Source organism: Corvus cornix, chromosome 7 (genome assembly GCF_000738735.6).
Source record: "Corvus cornix cornix isolate S_Up_H32 chromosome 7, ASM73873v5, whole genome shotgun sequence".
Taxonomy (NCBI): domain Eukaryota; kingdom Metazoa; phylum Chordata; class Aves; order Passeriformes; family Corvidae; genus Corvus; species Corvus cornix.
Genome location: NC_046337.1, coordinates 23,317,801 through 23,337,389, shown reverse-complemented (window position 1 = coordinate 23,337,389; position 19,589 = coordinate 23,317,801). Strand labels below are relative to the sequence as shown.

The following is a 19,589-nucleotide window of genomic DNA, read 5'->3' as shown; positions in this document are numbered from 1 at the left end:
CTTTCCCCTTGTTTCACTGATGTATGCAGTGCCAAATGAATAATCTGCTGCTTAAATTTATTATTCTTCATATTTTGTATGCCCTACTCTTTTTAGTCGTTGCATTTTTCACTATGATGTATATATATATGTCTTAATATTCACAAAAATGAAAATTTACTAATATCTTTAAAGAACCTGAAGTGCCAGAGAGAACTATCCCAGAAGAGAAAGTGCCTCTTACAACACCTAAAAAGTTACAATTAGAAAAACCAGAGCCTCCTACAACCAAAGGTACATATTGCCAGGAGGCATCTCCTGAGAAGAATTGTTTCTATATTCTTTCTTTTCTTTGTTCATAACTGAGTCTATAAAATTTGTCAGTTGAATGTAGCCTACCTTGAGAAAGACTGGAGCAGAGTCTTTCATGGTTATGCCCACTGTTACTGTGATTTTGTGTGTGCTAGATGTCTTTGTCTTTTTATGTTTCATATGTACATTTATATACACACAGATAAAAGAAATTTTTTTTTTTAAGTGCCTGAGGTACCCAAGAAACCTGTCTCAGAGGAGAAAATACCTGTTGCTATTCCTAAAATACCTGAATCACTACCAAGTGAAGGTTTGTGCCACCATAGATTTTACTCTAAGAACAGTCCTTTGTCCTGTTCTTCCAAGTATAAGCTTTAAAGTAGAAATTTTCCTTTTTCTCCTATTGTGATGTTTGTAAGTTGTTCACTTCATATTTTAGATTATATTAGTCAATATTTCTTGTATCTGTTATTATATATTCATATTTGGAAGGCATATGCTCCTGCCCAGGTGAAATCTCTTTTAAGATAATATTAAATTCCCACTAAATTGGAGTCTCTCAAAAGTTAGTATTTATGTTGCTGTTATAATAAATTAATTGAGGGCTTTGAGATTTTTATTCTTTCCTGTTGCAATGACTCATCCACAAGTTTAATGTTTAGTTTCTATTGTATACCTAAAAAATTCTATCCTTCACACAATCCTGACTCATGCTTAGAAAAGAAAGTAGTTTTTCAAAATCTTCCATTAACTGCAAAGGTAACAGATACTGAGTGATTACTTATCCTAATGTGTATTTGTCTGTGTCTGTTGGAGTAGATTTGCTTTTAGTTATATCTGTATAACTGTTCATGTGAAATGATCTTATAATTGAAAACTTACACCAGTTGTCAATATTCTTTAAAGAATATAAAATCATAAAGGAGATTGAGCCTGAAGAAGCAGAAGAAATTCCAGTTGTAGAAGAAGCTTTACCAGTTGAAGGTATACAAAGTACTTCCCTAGAGGCTGCCACACACCTTTCTTTCATTATCATCATGTGCAGTCTTTTTCTTGCTCTCTCATTTTTCACACACGTGCCTGTATATTGTTGGTCACCTGTACGTTGTAGGTCCTTCTGTGATTCTTCCTTTGTTGTGTTCTGGAAAATATTTCTGATCATTTAACTCTTAAGTATAACTTGAAGATTGTTTTAAATGCGTTCATTTTGTTTCTTGTCCACAAGAGTCTTCCCACCATTTGGTTTTCTGCCTTTGTTCTCACGTTATTAACGTGCTTTTTAAAGTCAGCTTGGATATTTGTATTGTGTGCATGCTATGAAGCAGTAACCTAAGGCTCTTTCATGGTCCCATTTAATTCAATGACATTTTTTCACTGGCTTCACTGGAAATGGAAAATGGTGGTCTTTAGGTTTGTACATTACTCTTCACATAACTACCATCATAGGAAATTTATTCTAAATCTACCTAATGTTATTTAAAGTGCCGCAACCTGAAAAGAAGGTCCCTGAAAAGCGAAAACCACCACCACCACCACCTGCACCAAAAGAAGATATTAAACTGGCAAAAGAGCTACTTAAAGGTATAATCATCTGAAGCCATAAATAACAGTGGAAACTCAAAACATAATCTTTTAAAATTATACTGATGAATCTTGAAAAGCATGCTTTTGAACTATCATTTTGTGTCTTTTTTATTTCTTTTCTAATATACCATACTTAAATGGTGCGCCTCACTAATGCTCAGTTCCTCATGATTTTTTATCAGCGTTATGCCAAGGATATTTACATGGGTTCTTTTCGATAGCTACAGAAAAAAAACCCCAATTTATTAAAACAATTTTAATCGAGTTAACACATTCTTCTATCCTTAACATAATTCTTCTCTCTTTAACATATTCTTATGTGTGAAAAGAATCCCCAGCAATCATTTGCTGGTGTTACTATATGAACATGGGTTTCAGATAAATTGTGCTTCATACAGACCATCTGACTTTTTCTAAACAGTTAATCAGCAAGGATCTTTGCTTTGCAGCTTTTGTCCTTCTATTACATCAATACTATTAATGAGGTGTTTGGATTTTTTAGAAAACTCCTTTCTTTTTTGAGTCTAATGTGTGTTGTAAAATTCAAATAATTTTCTTTAAAGCTCCTGAAGCAAGGAAGAAAGTTGTGGCTGCAAAACCTGGTGAGCCTCCAAAACTGGAACCCCCACCTGCTAAAGGTACCTACCTAATATAAGGTTTATTTGCTTAAAATAAACTTCTCATGAGTCCAAAGTTGTAGTTCTTAGGATCTTCTTCTTTAATTTGCTCAAATATGTCAAAACATTGTCTATGTTAGATTATGCTCAACAATGCACCCCCATCTTGGGCATATATGTTTGTGTTATATTTATGTCCACTTTAACTGCCCATCATGCAATCCGTGAGATGTGAGAGTCAGAAACATAGAAGAATGAGAGAGTTTTTATGAGTTTTATCGCTTGTGTAGGTGTTCACTTTGGTTTTCTACTTAGCTAGAAATAAAAAATAAAAAACTGTTTAAACATATACAGCATTGTTTTAACATACTTCGTTTATTATTTTTCTGAAATGTAACGTATTCTTGTGAGAGGACACCTTCCAGAGATGGGAATGAATAATATATTGAGCAAGCCACTTCACAACCATGCCTTTGTATCATTCATATGTACTGCAGCTTAAGATAAACTAAGCAGCTAAACAGTGGACATTCCTTCTTAATGCTGTTCCAAGTTTAGAGATTAAAGTGGATCCTTATGAATAGATATGTAACTTAAGCTTGTAGTGAAAGAGGACAAGGAAATAAAAATGTTACTATGATGATGACTCTTCTTGAATACATAACCTTTATCGTTTTCTCAAACCATACTTCTGTTGATTTGTATGAAAACTTTCTCCTTTGGATAAATTTAGCTGTATGCAAATTATATAGAAAATATATTAAAACTATTGACTCCAGTATCAACAGTTTTACCTTTGATTTTAATATTCAGTAGTGAACTAGCATTTGATTTGTCTGTTTGGACAGGCTAGTTATTGGTTAGCTCTTACTACTGTTACGAACCTATAATAAAATCTGGAATAATATTCTTTTAAGTGCCTGGACTTGTAAAGAAACCTCGCAGAGTAATTCCTGAGGTCACTCCCCCACCAAAAGAAGAAGTTGTTTTGAAAAGAGGTATAGTAACTTGGCTCTGTTTTAAAAACCCCAGCATTTTAACATTGTTCAGCATGTTCCCCTAAGTAAAATTGTTTTATGTATGTGGTATGGAAAATTACATGATCAAATACTATCTGATATTTGTTTCTTGGGAAAAGCAGTTGTAGTTGCAGGGATGAAGGAGGGGCGAGGTGGCCTGAAAGTCTCTCAGATCCAAAGGATCTGTGATGAAAACAGGGCAGAACACTGAAAATCTAGTTCCCTATCTCTCTCTTCCATTTTCCTGATCTCTTTATACTAGAGTTGAGAGTTTTCCACTGTCTTCAGCTTCTGGACCCCTGTCCAGTGACAGTGTGAATGTTATTAAGGTTACATGTATAGTCTATGTGTTCTCTTTTGTGGTTTTCTTAGAAGTACCACTCAGACCACAGAACCCCGCAGTACTATTGGACATCAGCCCCCTTTCCTGCAACCTCTGGGACATTCTGAATCATTTTGTGCTCAACTATTGCTTAGAAAAATGAAGCATTAATTCCAATTCTCTTCAAAATACCACAGAGGGATGACTCGTGCCTGTGTACCTTGCAGCCAACCTTCAAATTTCAGACAAAATAATAAAATACAATATTCAGTTTTTCAGATGACCATGTCATTACATATCCAAGACAGAGAACTGAGAGGACAAAAATAAGTGAAATTAAGAAAATGGAGAACAGACATTATATAAATTTGAGCTCTTCAAATATAGTACTTGAGGATGTAGTCTTGTTCTCTCACTGAAGTCAATGGGAGTTTAATCTATAATCCTGCATTGCATCCCTAAAAATCATCTTTAACTACAGTTAATCATCCATAATTGCATCTAGCAATAAATAAGAGAATAAATATATAAGATATTACAAGAAATTTTATTCTATCATAGTCAGTTAACATTAAAGTCTTTCCTCTCAGATGGACTACTCTTAACAAAAATGTCTTTTTTCCTTAGATGACTTGAATTTTAAATTACTTTCAGGATAGTATATTGAATAGTTACACAAATCTTCCACTTCTATTGAGCGATATATTTTATTTTCCTGTTTCTTTATGATTGATGTTTTTAATCTTTGTCTTGTTCACTGCCTTATTATTTTGTTTGCCTGTGCTTTGAAAACTGAGATTTCTTTTCTTTTGAAGTTCTTAAAAAGAAACCTGAAGAGGAAGAACCTAAACCAGAAAAAGAGCCTAAACCAGAAGTTAAACCAGTACCTACACCAGTAGAAAAAATTAAGAAACCTGAAGGTACTACATTACTTTCAAATCTACTTATTAAATTATGAATTTTTTTTAAAATCCCACTATTAAGTAGTATTCCCTTAAATTCAGGAATGAAACTGATATCTTGAAAGATGGCTTGCTTTGGCCTAACTGTGCAATTTAAATCTTAGCTGGAAGCACAACTGAGTTTGACATTCACATTTGGTTCTGAATTCTACATTTTGGGATTGTTTCTCAATCTTCATTGTGTATAGAAAATATATTACCAATATTTTATATAATACTGATAAAAATATAACTACAGCAAAAAATTGATCCAAGAATTCTTTTAGGTAACATTTTACCAATATGTGTCCTTTTACCCATTTATAGTTTCTAATTTATTCAAGTCTTATTCTAAAAAATACATATTCCTAAAACTTCAGAACATCTGAAACTGTTTACATGTAAAAACAATGAAAACTTTTAAATACACTTGAGGGTATTCTATTTTGGGATTTAAGGTGTTTTAATGTATCTTACAAAATAAAAACATTGTTTTAAAGTCCCAGAAGTTCCTACAAAGAAAACTGAGATACCTGTCATAAAAAAAGAGGAGAAACTTGTGCCTGAACCACCAAAAGGTACAGATGTGTGGTGCTCTTTTTCCTTATTGCAGCAACTAAAGGATATTCAGTGCTGAATATCATGCTATATTAATACAATGCATTGCTGTCCTCCAGTCTGTCATGACTGCTGTGTCCTCATTAACCATTTTGCAATCTTCTGGATTTCTTCTTGTCTTTATTCTTCAGTGTTTGAAAAGTTAATCTTTTTTCCATTGTTTCCAATCTTGCTTTACAAGACTTAGTTAATCTCAAGGTGATTTCTTGCTTTTTGGACAAATAAAATAGAAACCAATAAATTGTCTTTGTTTAGCCATCTCTGTGTTTTTGCTCCTAACTACTAATGCTCAATGTGATTGCAAAAAATGTAAACTAACCTACTTGTAATTTCTGTGTTTGAAATGGCAGAAACTAAGCAAGCATCTGTCCCAGTTCCTGGGCCTGAACCTAAACCTGCAGTAGGTAAGAATTCTTTAGTTGTGAATACTGGTCAAGCCTTTCTTTTGTGTCTAGTTGTTTTTCATTCAGGGATTTCTCACTAAAAGGACATTCACAGAATTGTACAATACCAGGTTGAAAGGTGACTTCAAGGGTAATCTGGTCCAGCCTTTCTTGGCAAAACCACAGTCTAGACAAGATGACTCAGCACCCTGTCCAGCTGAATATCAAAAGTGTCCACATAAAGGCCTTTAGAATTAATAAGACTAGAACTTCCATACCATCTACAAAACATTTTAAAGAACATCATACTGAAAGTAATGTATTAAAACTCTTTTTTTCCCATACAGCTCTAAAATCTCCAAAACCAGCTGCAGAACCCGCACCTGCTGTTACTGCTCCAGTGGCAGCTCCAGTTGTTGGAAAGAAAGCAGGTATTTATGTGTATTCTATGCTATTGATAGGGTTTTTCTCTCTGACATGCCTAAATACTTTCGGTATAAAAAGAGTGAAGAGCTGTACAATAACTCATTCATTGCAGGAAGATTTGAGGTCCTGTTCAAGGATCTTGTTATTCTAGGTACTGTCACCTAATTTAAAACAAAAACATCTCTGATACACTATGGAGACCAGTCTGTGCTCTTTTGTCTGGATGGTAATGTGTGTCTTTATTTGTTGTCCTAGTATGAAATTTGTGTATTCTGTTGTTTTCTCGGTGTTCCTTATGTCCTGATGTATGTTTTGTGAATCACATCTTGGATTTTCTGTGTAGAAAAAGAGAAGTTACACGTTTGTGAGCAATTGTTGTGTTGTTTGGTTTCCTGCTTTTGACATGTCATTGAAGCCCTGAGGAAAAGTGGCAGTGGTGTTGAAGAACTAGAGTATTGCTACTTTCATCTGCTATGCTTAGGACTATGGAATAAAGCCTGCTGTGGGAAAAAAAAAGAGCTGTGAAGGTTCCAGTTCCTCTGAAACACTCTGAGCCTGTGGTCCACCAGCAGAGCTGATGTACATTCCGCTCACCCACCATTCAAAGGGCCTCATGTTACAGTAGAGCTCAGATCTTGGGCATTTGAGAAGCCAAATCATGAGTGTCTCATGGCCATTGATCTGGTGATGTAGCCTGAAGTGGCAAAATTAACCTATTTTATGTCACTTACCAGACAGCTGTCATTTTCTGCTACTTTTAAGCTGCACTGGATTTAAATTGGTGATCTAACGAGACAATACTAATAGTGGTTTACTTGGGTTTTCTGTTCATGTGTGCCATTCTTACCTTTCTTTTGTGATTATGTTGTAAGTTTTCTGTTGTGTAGAGAAAAAGTGTTCTATGTTCATTTTATTTCAGGTATAGTTGGAAAATTTGTCTTAAAATATATTGTTCTCAATTCTTATTCTTATGGGTTTTAACTCTCTAAATTACCTATGAAACCTTTGTAGCTGCAGAAAAGCCTGATGCACCACCTGTACTAAAGCATAGAGATAAAATGCCCTCAGTGGAAGAAGAAAAGCCTGAGTCAATTGTGTTAAAGAAGATTTTGGTTGAGAAAAGCTTGCATATAAAAGAGAAAGTAAGTCCTAAGGAGACAGTTCCGGCCATAGAGCCACTTGAGTATAAAATCTCACTGGAAACAGGTGATGGAATACTGAATTCAGAGAGACATGAACAGGAGAAAGTATCTCTTAAATATTTCATCCTGGCTTCTGAAGAAGAGGAACCAGAAATGACACCTGTCATTTCAAGAAAGACTACCCTTACAGGTGAGAAATTAGAAACTGAAATGGATCACATTACTTACACGAAGGATGAACTACCACTACTGGATGAGGAAGAGAAACTGACTTCTATAACATCTGAACATGCGGAAAGAGATTCTGGAGAAGAAAAGGAGGATGAAATTAAATTGCTTGTTCATAGGGAAGATGCCATAGAGAAAATCTCTGAAAAGTTTAGTGTTCTTCATGAAGGAAAGATTCCTGGCCATGTGAAAGAAGAAATTGAATCAACTTGTGTACCTAAACCCAGAACGCCGTATCAGACCAAGGACCAGAAAGGACTTCTAGGAAAAGAAAAAAAATCAAAAATAAGTTTGCCACCTGAAAAATTTCACATTAAGGATAAAAGTTCATTTCTACAGGATATCATAGAGGCAGGCATAGTTGAAACTCCTCAGCTTAGAAATGTAAATGAGAGAGGAGATTTTACTCCAGAGAAATCTGACGTTTCTCTTGGAAAATCCATGAAGGAGCATGGCATACAAAGTAAAATTCAGAGGATGAAGCAATCTGGTAGCACAGTAGCTGAAGTTCCTATAGATGAGATTCTTAACAAAGAAGCAAAGAAAGTGGAAGATATTCAAGATGATGAGAAAGATAAGAATCTGGATTTAACATCAGCAGAAGTACATTCCTTAGACCTGTGTGAGGAGGCTGAGCCAGGATTGAGAAGAGATGTTGACCTAGAATACCCCATTGAGGATGAGGAGGTTCCCAGAGAAAAACCTCACACAATCTTTAAAACGTCTCTTAAGTCAGAAGTAGTAGAAACAAAAGCAAGAGAAAAATACTCTACAGAGAAAGAAGTTCACTATGAGGAGGGTTTAGGACAATCATTGACTGAGAAAGCACTCCTAAGTGATAAAAAAACAGGCAAGAAGGTTATACCAGAGAAGGAAGAAAAAACTATCTTCAGCAAAATCAGACAGTCAAATGCCTCTAAAATTCTTCCTGTGGAAAAACAATTGGATACAGTGATGACAGAAGGAATGGAAAGTGAAGTTTCCATACATGAAAAAGGAGTCATATCTGAGTCAGTAAAGAAAGCTACTATTCAGCCACCACGAAGTCAAGATGAAAAACAATTTCAAGAAGTTCATACCATTCAGGATGAACATAAAGAAACACTAGCTCATAAAAGCAGAAAAGACAGAATTGAAGAAAAGCAATCTACAGAATGTATATCAGATGAAAAAACATCACCTGAACATGGCATTAGAAAAAGCGCATCTGGTACCATGAAAAAAGGGGAGGGAAAGCTTCCTGACAAATCATCATCAAGCAAAGGGATCCTTGCAAATGGAGAAGATAATTACTCCTCAAGCGTAGGTAAGATAATAACTTCTAAGAAAGCAGAAGGAGAGAAAGAATACCAGAAATCAGAGCCTGCTCACCTGACTGAGCAGGCCACTAGACTTTCAAGCAAGAATAAGAATTTGGATGCATCTGGAGAATCGTGTGAAGTTCTGGATGTTCCAGCAAAGTCTCATGCAAAGCGAGGTGAGGAAGACTGATGCCAAATTCTTCCACGAAGTGCTTGTACCATTTGCTTCAGGAGAGTACCACCTGCCATTGTGTTTTAGCTACACCATTCGCAATTCCATCAAGTCTGTCAGCTGGCTTTATTGGCATTCAGCCACTCTTGACGTCTTTGTCTTACCTGTCTGTACATACATCTCTGTGATCACTGTTCATTGTCTTACCCTTACACTTTTCTAAGACTCCATAAATCATTCTGTGTGCCATTGTCTTCTCAGGAAAACTCATACATTTTTTCCAGTGTTCATTTTTCCATCCACTGCATTTCATTCATATCATTCTCCCATTAAAAGTATCTTTTATATTTCCTTTCACAAAGAGATAACGAGAAGCAGCATAGTATGGATAATACTTTCAAAAGTCTGTGATGATTCATCACAAATTAGGTTACTAATAGAACATCCCTCACTCGTAAAAGTACCAGATTGTCCCAAAACATATATTTGATTTACACAACTTATATTTTTGTGGCCTTCATTAGTAAAAGGGTGTGCTTTTTTAAAAAAAAAAACAACCTCATATACTTTTAATAGGTACTTAAACTATTTCAGCTGACAGGTGGGTATTGATCAAGGGCCTAATCAAATCAAGTGTCAAGGAATGTCAGAATTCTACAAATTAATGGGCAGGACAACACATTAAGGAAATAGGACCTTCTAAGCTGCCTGTTAGTCCCTACTGGTGAATTTGTCTTTCCCACGCTTCAAGATATTCCATTGAGATATAGACAGTATAAGTTCTATAAACGTATGTTTATATCCTTTCCTCCCCTTTTACATGTAGGTAACTAAAGGAAGGAAAAATTTGATATGTAAAATACATGCTTTTCTTAGTTTTAGTAAGTATGTTTATTTAACTGCATTCCTAATAATCTTGCTGTTCTGCTTCAGAGGCCAAGCCACCAAAAGAAGAAACTCCAAAGGGTATCAGTCCAGTCAAAGGTACGAGCAATACCTTGTCATGGTTTAACTTCAGCTGGCAATCAGGCCCCACACAGCAAGTCGTTCACTCCCCTATGGTGGGAGGGGGGAAAGAGTAAGAGAGTTAAAAGTGAGAAAACTCATGGGTTGAGCAAAAGCAGAGCACATAAACAAAGCAAAATAGGAATTCATTCCCATGAGCAGGGATGTGTTCACCCACATGCAGGCCAGCAAGACTCCATCCCTTGAAGGGCAAATGTCTTAATTCTGAATGCCCCCCACTTCCCTCTTCCCCTGCTTTATATACTGAGCATGACACCATATGGTATAGGATATCACTTTGGTCAGTTGGGATGAGCTTTCCTCGCTGTATCTCCTTCCAGTTTCTTGTGCACTCCCAGCCTACTCAGGGGTGGGGCAGTATGAGAAGCAGAAAAGGCCTTGACTCTGCAAGTGCCTCTCAGCAATCACAAAAACAACTCTGTATTTTCGGGACTGCTTTCAACACTAACCCAAAACATAGTCCCATACTAGCTACTTAGAAGACTATTAAATCTACCCCAACCAAAATCAGTATAGCCTACAATCAAAAGCAATTAATCAGGATTAGTTTATTCATTTCTGGATCTGAATTACAGCCAAGAAGACACCTTCACCAGCAGATGCAGAAAGAAGGAAACTCAGGCCAGGCAGCGGTGGTGAAAAACCTCCTGAAGAGCCTCCATTTACTTACCAACTCAAGGCTGTGCCACTGAAGTTTGTCAAGGAGATGAAAGATATAGTGCTAAAAGAAGCTGAGTCTGTTGGGTCTTCTGCAATCTTTGAAGTCCTTATTTCACCATCCACTGCAATTACCAGCTGGATGAAAGATGGAAGTAACATCCGAGAGAGCCCAAAACACAAGTTTATTGCTGATGGCAAAGATAGGAAGCTGCATATTATTGATGTCCAGCTGTCCGATGCTGGTGAATATACTTGTGTATTACGACTGGGGAACAAAGAGAAGACCTCTACAGCCAAACTTATTGTTGAAGGTATTCCCTGTTTCAGATTTATCAATAATTTAGGCTAGCTACTCCTCAAACTAGAACTGGTGCTTTGCAATTTTACAGTAGTTGGTAGACACATTCTTTTGTTTCCCTCGATCACTGCACATATTATATGCAGTATTTCTGCATCACATGTTCGATATATAAAGGAGACAAATCAGAATAATTTGTTTCCCACAGAACTCCCAGTGCGGTTTGTGAAAACGCTTGAAGAAGAAGTGACTGTCGTTAAAACCCAGCCACTGTACTTAACATGTGAGCTTAACAAAGAAAGAAATGTGGTCTGGAGAAAGGATGGTAAAATCATTCAAGCCAAGCCTGGGAAATTTGCTCTGGGTGTTATTGGTTTGTCACATTCCCTCACGGTCGCAGATTCAGATGATTTTGATGCTGGCACTTACACTGTTACTGTGGAAGACTCTGAACTATCATGCTCATCTTGTGTTAGGGTAGTAGGTAAGCAACCAAAACCATGTTCTTTTTTCTCTGTAGGATATTTGGGCTGTTTTAAAATTACGAAATCCTTTTCTCATAGTCTTACAATGTAAGTGGACAGATAAGATTTTTACAGCTATTAAAACTTGCTGTAATACAAAATCTCTTAATTCCATTTCTTCTTCTTTTTTTTTTTTTGACATGTCTATTTGTAATAAAAGTCTGCTAAACTGTTTTCTTGTGTAACTTTTTGTCATGCAGAAGTTATAAGGGACTGGTTAGTAAAACCCATAAGAGACCAGCATGTTAAACCAAAAGGAACAGCTACTTTCAGCTGTGACATTGTCAAGGATACACCAAACATTAAATGGTTTAAAGGAGATGAGGAAATTCCTGCTGAGCCCACTGACAAGACAGAAATCTTGAAAGAAGGAAATAAAATTTTCCTGAAAATCAAGAATGCTGGTCCTGCTGATATTGGAGAATATGCAGTGGAAATTGAAGGTCGCAGATACCCAGCTAAGCTGACCCTTGGTGGTAAGGAAGCTTTTATTTGGATTATACTTAATCAGCTTGTAGGCCAATGTTAAAAAACGTCTAAATAAACAAACAGAAAAGGTAACCTTAATTATTATAAAGCTCTATCAAAACTTGACCTAATCATACAAGTGTTCATTTGTGCATTCTAGATCGTGAAGTTGAACTTCTGAAGCCATTAGAGGATGTTACAGTTTATGAGAAAGAGACAGCAAACTTTGATACAGAAATATCTGAAGATGATGTTCCTGGTGAATGGAAGCTGAAAGGAGAAGTCCTGAGACCTTCACCTGTAAGCATTCTTGAATTTTGTTACAAAATTTATTTAAGTTAAATACTGTGAACAGGTTCCTTGAATCTTTATGGTAAGACCTGTCATTGCTACTCACTCCAGAATATATGACTAAAAAATACTGATTCTCTAAGTAAGGATTATATCTTATAAAACTAAGTTTTGAAGGCCTTCCTTTTTTTAAGGTATTAGAGCACACAATTCAAGCAACAATAGAAATATCCTACACAGATTGTGGGAATGATTCTGACATTCTAAAGAAGTGTAGAATGCTGAAGAAATGTATTCCATTTCTTAATCATTGAGTGAAAGTTTTAACTTTCCTTGAAAAGCAATTTCATTCTTCCTACCTGACTCTTTACTGCATACACAATATTTATGAAAATCCCTTTATTAAAAACACCTAGCAGTAAGGCATTGTCATTACACTGGTATTTGTATTTAACAAAGTCTGTCATCTCTCCAGACATGTGAAATCAAAGCTGAAGGAGGAAAACGCTTCCTAACCTTACACAAAGTCAAATTAGAGCAAGCTGGCGAAGTCCTTTACCAGGCCTTTAATGCCGTCACTACAGCTATCCTGACAGTAAAAGGTACAATGCCCCATGGAGTGTGACACTAGCTTAGACAGACTTCACATGGAGCATATTACAAATGATGTGTTATGTTCTGCTTCCAGAAATCGAATTGGACTTTGCTGTGCCTCTAAAAGATGTCACTGTTCCCGAGAAGCGCCAAGCAAGGTTTGAATGTGTCCTTACCAGAGAGGCCAATGTTATATGGTCTAAGGGCACTGATATACTCAAGATTGGAGAAAAATTTGACATCATTGCAGATGGAAAGAAGCACATTCTTGTCATCAATGATTCACAGTTTGATGATGAGGGAGAATACACTGCTGAAGTTGATGGCAAGAAGAGCACAGCAAGACTGTTTGTGGAAGGCAAGTATATTCTCATGAACAAAAAATAAAAAAGGGTGAAGAATATGTCCTTTAGAACTGCCTTAGCCTTTTTTCTGATTCTATTTATGTGTCTACATTACAGGTGTGAGGCTGAAGTTCATATCACCTCTACAGGATCAAACAGTAAAAGAAGGGGAAACAGCTCAGTTTCAGTTTGAGCTTTCTCATGAAGACATGCCTGTGAAATGGTACAAAAATGACAAGAGACTTCACACAAGCAGAACAGTTTTAATTACTTCAGAGGGCAAAGTTCATAAACTAGAAATAAGAGAAGTAACACTTGATGATATCTCAGAAATAAAGGCCGTAGTCAAGGACTTGAACACACAAGCCAACCTAAAAGTCTTAGGTAATTACATAAATAATTTAAAATGTGCTATAGAATAATTATTAACCATTTTTATTAGTAGAAAGTGAAAAAATATTGACATTTCAGTAAATTTATGTAACTAATTTATCTTATCCACTATGCCTTTTATAGAGGCCGATCCATATTTCACTGTGAAATTACAAGACTACAGTGCTGTAGAGAAAGATGATATTACTCTGGAGTGTGAACTTAGCAAAGATGTGCCAGTAAAATGGTACAAAGATGGTGAAGAACTAGTAGCTTCCAACAGAATTTCCATAAAAACAGATGGTTTGCGCCGTATTCTGAAGATCAAGAAGGCTGCAGAGAGTGATAAGGGTGTTTATGAGTGTGACTGTGGAACTGACAAGACAAGTGCCAATATCAGCGTTGAGTGTAAGTTATCAAATCTTTGCTAAGGGAAAGTACTGAAACCTTTGTAAACCAGTGTAGACAGATAGATGCTCTCTAGAGAGCAAGACCAGAAATGCCCCTGTAGAAAGCATACTGTTGTGATGAATGGCTGAAATATCTGGATTTAAAGTTGTTAAAAGTGGTTACAAGAGACAATGTATTTGACGGTATATAAATAGCTGTAACAAAGACAGTGATGATCAGTTAGTCTCTCTGCCCGTTTACAGTAAGGAAAAAAATACCAGTTTAGTTCACTGTAACAGATATCTGGGTTAATTATTAGGAAAAATATTCTTACCACAAATAACTAGATTTTCAGATATATTATAGAAGGAGCTTGTAGACTGCCACCTTGCGTCTTTTTAGGAAGAGGTTAGATAAGCAGTTACTGGTCATAGCATTTGAATGCCCAAAAGAAGGAATAGGGAGAGAGTTGAGATCCCTTCCAGTACACATGTCTATGTTATACAATTTGTGAGTAAACAGATGTGAACTTGTGATTTTTTTTTTTTTTTTTTTTTTTAGCTCGCTTAGTTAAAGTGGAGCGCCCACTGTATGGAGTGGAAGTATTTGTTGGTGAAACAGCACGCTTTGAAATTGAAATTTCTGAGCCTGATGTCCATCCTGTATGGAAGCTAAAGGGAGAAACCCTAACACCTTCACCTGTAAGGTTTCTTCTTTATTTTTAGACCATAATTTAGGTAGAAAAATATGTTTAATAATAGTGTTTTCTCAGTGGCTTCTTAGAATATTCATATTTGGGGTGGGATGTGTGTTTCTTTATCACCAGGACTGTGAAATCATTGAAGATGGGAAGAAGCATATTCTTGTCCTTCATAACTGCAAACTTGATATGACTGGAGAAGTGTCTTTCCAAGCTGCCAATGCTAAAAGTGCTGCTAATCTGAAAGTGAAAGGTACAGTCTGCACTTGGCCAACATTTCCATGTGTATTTCAAGGCATGAGAACAAATCTAGTGTCAGAAAGCACTGTATGAAAGGAACTGAATGAGCTCTTCTTTGATTTCAGAACTGCCTCTTATCTTTATCACTCCACTAAGTGATGTGAAGGTCTTTGAGAAGGATGAAGCTAAGTTTGAATGTGAGGTATCCAGAGAACCCAAGACTTTCCGCTGGTTGAAAGGAACAGAAGAGATCACTCCTGATGAAAGAATTGAAATTATTTCAGACGGAACAAAGCATGCTCTGATTATTAAATCTGTTGCCTTTGAGGATGAAGTAAAATATACATTTGAAGCTGAGGATAAACGAACAAGTGCCAAGCTAATTATTGAAGGTTTGTTAGACTTCTTTCTCGGAAAGTTTTGCATCATAGTACTTATATAGTTTATATTGATGACATTATTGTTAATGACATGTTATGTTGGTATAGGTATCCGCCTGAAATTCCTTACTCCTCTCAAGGATGTAACAAAGAAGGAGAGAGAAACTGCAGAGTTCACTGTGGAACTCTCCCATGAAAACATCTCTGTGGCCTGGTTCAAGAATGACCAACGATTACATACCAGCAAAGTGGTTTCAATGACAGACGATGGCAAATTCCATACGCTCACAATCAAAGATCTTACTATTGATGATACTTCTCAGATTAAAGTAGAAGCTATGGGCAAATTCTCAGAAGCTAAACTCACTGTTCTTGGTAAGAATACCCAAAAGAATTTACCTGGTGAATATTATCAGAAGAGTTTTATTGATAAAATTAGCAATCAGAAAATCTTGTGGTCAGCCTAAATGTAAATTATGATTTTGAAAATCTGACAATTTGGTTTTCTTCCTTGGGTGTCCATTTACCTATTCACAAAGGATGAATACACAGTAACTTTAAAATTTTATACAAAGTTGCAAAGTTAGCTATTACATACTTAAAACAGGGCTCTGAAACTCCTCGAGCATCAAAAGAATGTTGTAAGTAATGCCCTGAATTGTTTCTTAGGTGTTCATTGCTTTCTTTTTTGTAACAGAACTGTGAAAAAGGACTATATTTAATCCTTCTTGCAGGACATAAACAGGAAATATATTTTATGGCAGAAACTAGTTGTTCTTTCTGCAAGACTAAAACTTCAGTCTGAAATATGTCTTAACTTTTGCTTGCAGAGGGAGACCCTTACTTCACTGGGAAGCTGCAGGATTACACTGCTGTAGAGAAAGATGAAGTAATCTTACAATGTGAAATCAGCAAAGCAGATGCCCCAGTGAAATGGATGAAGGACGGCAATCCAATTACTGCATCAAAGAATGTTGTTATTAAGGCTGATGGTAAAAAGAGAATCCTTATTCTCAAGAAAGCTTTGAAGAAAGACATTGGACAGTACACTTGTGACTGTGGTACTGATCAAACCTCTGCCAAACTTGATATTGAAGGTATGGTTATTCTAATGGGCTGCTCTGTAGAGATCTTTTGGGATCTGCTAGAGACAGAGGGAATCAATCACGTTTTTCTTCTCCAGACCGGGATATTGAGATTGTACGGCCACTATACAGTGTGGAGGTGATTGAGACAGAGACTGCCCATTTTGACATTGAAATCTCTGAGGAAGGTGTCCATGGCAATTGGAAGCTAAAAGGAGAACCCCTGACTGAATCAGCCGTAAGCAAATATTTCAGGATATTTTTTATGTGTGTCTTAGCACGTTGCAGGGAGGTGGGGTATGAGGGAGAGGGTGAATGCAGAAACTAAATGTGATCTCTCTTTGCTTTCAGTAAGAGTCACTACGTTAGAAATAGTGGGTTTTTTAATTAATAACTTTTTTAATGTAGTAAAAATGTAATTCAAAATAGCTAAATAACAAATTATTTTACATAAAACAATACATTCTGCATTGCTAACAATACCTAACAATCACGTATCCAAAGTGCAAAGACCTTGTGTACTTTACTAAAACATAATGGCATTTGAAAATGCAAACTTTGGTTTGCATGCTTTTGCCTGTGGGTTTTGAGTTATACTTGGTTTAGATGTGGATCAGGTTTCCAAACTCTTTTTCATTTCTGTGACAGTTAAAATTAGTGTAAAATGGTATAGGGCTTAATCAAATATTCTTAATTCCTTGCTGGAAGGATCTGGAAAATAAAGAAACAATACAATCACAACTGGCAAAATTTTGGCTTCTATGTAATGGTATAAATGTGAATAATACACAAAAATCGGAAGTTCCGTGAAAATCAGTGTCTGGATAAAATAAGGAAAAGTCTTCTTGAGGAAAGGTCCCAGCACAAGCTTAGCAAGTTTTAGTTCCCTTGGGGGAACTAGGCCTCTGACTGGTCTACATATATATTAATATATTGGCTACTTAGTCAGCACACAAATGTGTTGAGTCTTGCCCTTTCTTCCTAGAGGAAACGGGCTGTATTAAGAAGAGGGTTGGAAAGGAAAGGCCTGTGAATGAATGTTTATAAGGTATATTTCATGTGGGCCTAAGAGTTGGTAATGGGGTAGAAGAAACCAGATGCATGGTATGAGGTGAAGTAGGGGCTCTTTCAGTGAGTAGTACAAAATTTATTAAATTCTGTTTTTGCAGGAATGTGAAATCAAGGAGGAAGGAAAAAAGCACTTCCTTACACTGTACAATGTACGCTTAGATCAAGCTGGTGGAGTAGATTTCCAAGCAGCAAATGCCAAGTCTGGTGCTCACCTTCGAGTGAAACGTAAGTGTCTTTTAAACTGAATTAATTGATTAATTAAGTGAAAACATGGTGCTCACTGCCTCTTTGGAAAGTGTGGAAAATCTCTATACTGTATTGAACCCACAGCAATCCTTTCCAGAACAGCAACTCAGGGATTAGTTACTCAGGTCATCTTAATTTTTTTTGTTAAGGATTGTCCTATGTGATTTTTAACCTTATATAAAATTTATTCATATAGGAGAAGTAAAACTAAGGAAATGGCCTTGAAGGCTGCTCCATGGTCTGGCAACATACTCTGTTATGAAATCAAATATTGCAAGCAAAGGCTTTGCTGCATCAAAGTATCATATTAACTGGAGAGGATAGGATAACAGTGATATCTGGGGGTAGGGTTAAGGGCTTGATGGACAGGGACAGACTACACAGTTGAAGACCACTTGTTTCCCACTCCAATCCTAGCCCTCGCTATTTTGGAAACACATACCTTATCTAGCAACAGGCATTCAAGGCTTGGCAAGGAGACAGATGCACAGCAACTTTCCTGCTGACCTTGTTTAATTTAAAGAAACACGCTCTGCAAATAGGAAACTGTAGGTGACCAGCCCTCCCCTAAGAACCCAGGCTGGCCTCTTCTATTTAGGGAATTTAAAGAGCAGCATTGCAATGTCTGGCTCTCTTGAGGGAAGCCACCATGGAGATTAGTACGTAAGGGCAGAAGCTCTCTCTTGGGTAGAAGTGACTAATCTAAAAATTATGTCTTCTCCTTACCAAGCTCGAGTAATTGGCTTGCTGAGACCCCTCAAGGATGTAACAGTGACAGCTGGGGAATCAGCAACCTTCGATTGCGAACTCTCTTACGAGGGAATCCCAGTAGAATGGTTCCTGAAAGGAAAGAAACTGGAGCCCAGTGATAAGGTAAAGAAACTAAATTTACTTTTTCTCATGTTTCCTCCTCCTCCTTCTCTTTCAATTCTCTTCCCCTTTATTTCTTATTTATTCTCTGTCAGTTGAAGTACTAAGGCACAGCAATATTGTAGTGCTGGTATGCCAAAAGCTAAATAATCCCTAAATCAGATACAACTATTTTTCCCAGAAATTCCAGTATTCTGGGATACTACTAGTATTTATTAAACAAAGGGAAACTAAGGTTCCAAAATACCAATCATTACAACAGTGATTTTCTACCTGATTCTGATGGAGACTCAGCCACAGGGATACTGCATAATTTTTGCTCAGGTTACCTGTGGTTACAGTGAGAGGATTTTGAAAGGTGCTTTCGGAAAAAGCCTTTTTTCCTTGTGAATGCTGAGTTGCAGTCCAATTCAACGTATAAGGGGATTAAGAGGATTCAAATTCCATTTCAGGCATTTGTTCTGGCTCTCCAGATAACTCTCTGGGCAGATTTGCTTGTCAAGCACTTCTCACTAGCTATTTTTAACCCTTCATCAAGTGCTGGCTCTTAACTCTGAGATCTGAGCAGCCTGGAATGCAGTCAATTTAATGTTTAAAGTCAATGGTAGGGGAAATAAATAAAGAAACATAAATTAATACATTAAGAAATGGAAACGGATATTACTGGTTGTAAGACATCTTTTTAGCATACTAGGCCTAAAGAAAATCGTGCAAATTAAAGTAAAAGTTGGAAACCTCAGACAAAGTAAATTTACAAGGCATTGCACAACCTAGAAAAGTTTCAGAACCTGTAGTAATGCTGCTAATAATACTTTGGTACAGATTGCTATTTCTTTTAAATACAATATCTTTTAAATACAATATCTTCTTCAGGTTTTGCTAGATCTTTCTGAGTTTTAACAATTTTACATAAATAAAAACTATTTAATGAAAGAAATAGAATATAGAAATAGGAAAATCAAAACAGATCATGGTGATAAGGGACC

The 19,589-nt window shown here is 36.4% G+C and overlaps 1 protein-coding gene across 8 annotated transcripts in view; it reads left to right on the top strand.

Annotated features, from left to right (window-relative positions):
* TTN (titin) overlaps nucleotides 1-19,589 on the top strand; it is a 244,913-nt gene that overhangs the window by 134,355 nt on the left and 90,969 nt on the right. For 7 of the 8 annotated variants that reach the window (XM_039554641.1, XM_039554643.1, XM_039554642.1 and 4 more), the window contains 23 exons: nucleotides 2,439-2,513; nucleotides 3,410-3,490; nucleotides 4,649-4,753; nucleotides 5,275-5,352; nucleotides 5,743-5,796; nucleotides 6,123-6,206; nucleotides 9,978-10,028; nucleotides 10,646-11,041; nucleotides 11,237-11,512; nucleotides 11,753-12,028; nucleotides 12,181-12,320; nucleotides 12,787-12,913; nucleotides 13,000-13,263; nucleotides 13,367-13,633; nucleotides 13,766-14,029; nucleotides 14,573-14,712; nucleotides 14,838-14,964; nucleotides 15,077-15,343; nucleotides 15,440-15,706; nucleotides 16,162-16,428; nucleotides 16,515-16,654; nucleotides 17,586-17,712; nucleotides 18,464-18,606. In XM_039554641.1, coding sequence (XP_039410575.1) covers nucleotides 2,439-2,513; nucleotides 3,410-3,490; nucleotides 4,649-4,753; nucleotides 5,275-5,352; nucleotides 5,743-5,796; nucleotides 6,123-6,206; nucleotides 9,978-10,028; nucleotides 10,646-11,041; nucleotides 11,237-11,512; nucleotides 11,753-12,028; nucleotides 12,181-12,320; nucleotides 12,787-12,913; nucleotides 13,000-13,263; nucleotides 13,367-13,633; nucleotides 13,766-14,029; nucleotides 14,573-14,712; nucleotides 14,838-14,964; nucleotides 15,077-15,343; nucleotides 15,440-15,706; nucleotides 16,162-16,428; nucleotides 16,515-16,654; nucleotides 17,586-17,712; nucleotides 18,464-18,606 — 4,016 coding nt within the window. The remainder of the gene's footprint in view (nucleotides 1-2,438; nucleotides 2,514-3,409; nucleotides 3,491-4,648; nucleotides 4,754-5,274; nucleotides 5,353-5,742; nucleotides 5,797-6,122; nucleotides 6,207-9,977; nucleotides 10,029-10,645; nucleotides 11,042-11,236; nucleotides 11,513-11,752; nucleotides 12,029-12,180; nucleotides 12,321-12,786; nucleotides 12,914-12,999; nucleotides 13,264-13,366; nucleotides 13,634-13,765; nucleotides 14,030-14,572; nucleotides 14,713-14,837; nucleotides 14,965-15,076; nucleotides 15,344-15,439; nucleotides 15,707-16,161; nucleotides 16,429-16,514; nucleotides 16,655-17,585; nucleotides 17,713-18,463; nucleotides 18,607-19,589) is intronic. The other variant, XM_039554638.1, reaches the window with a different exon arrangement.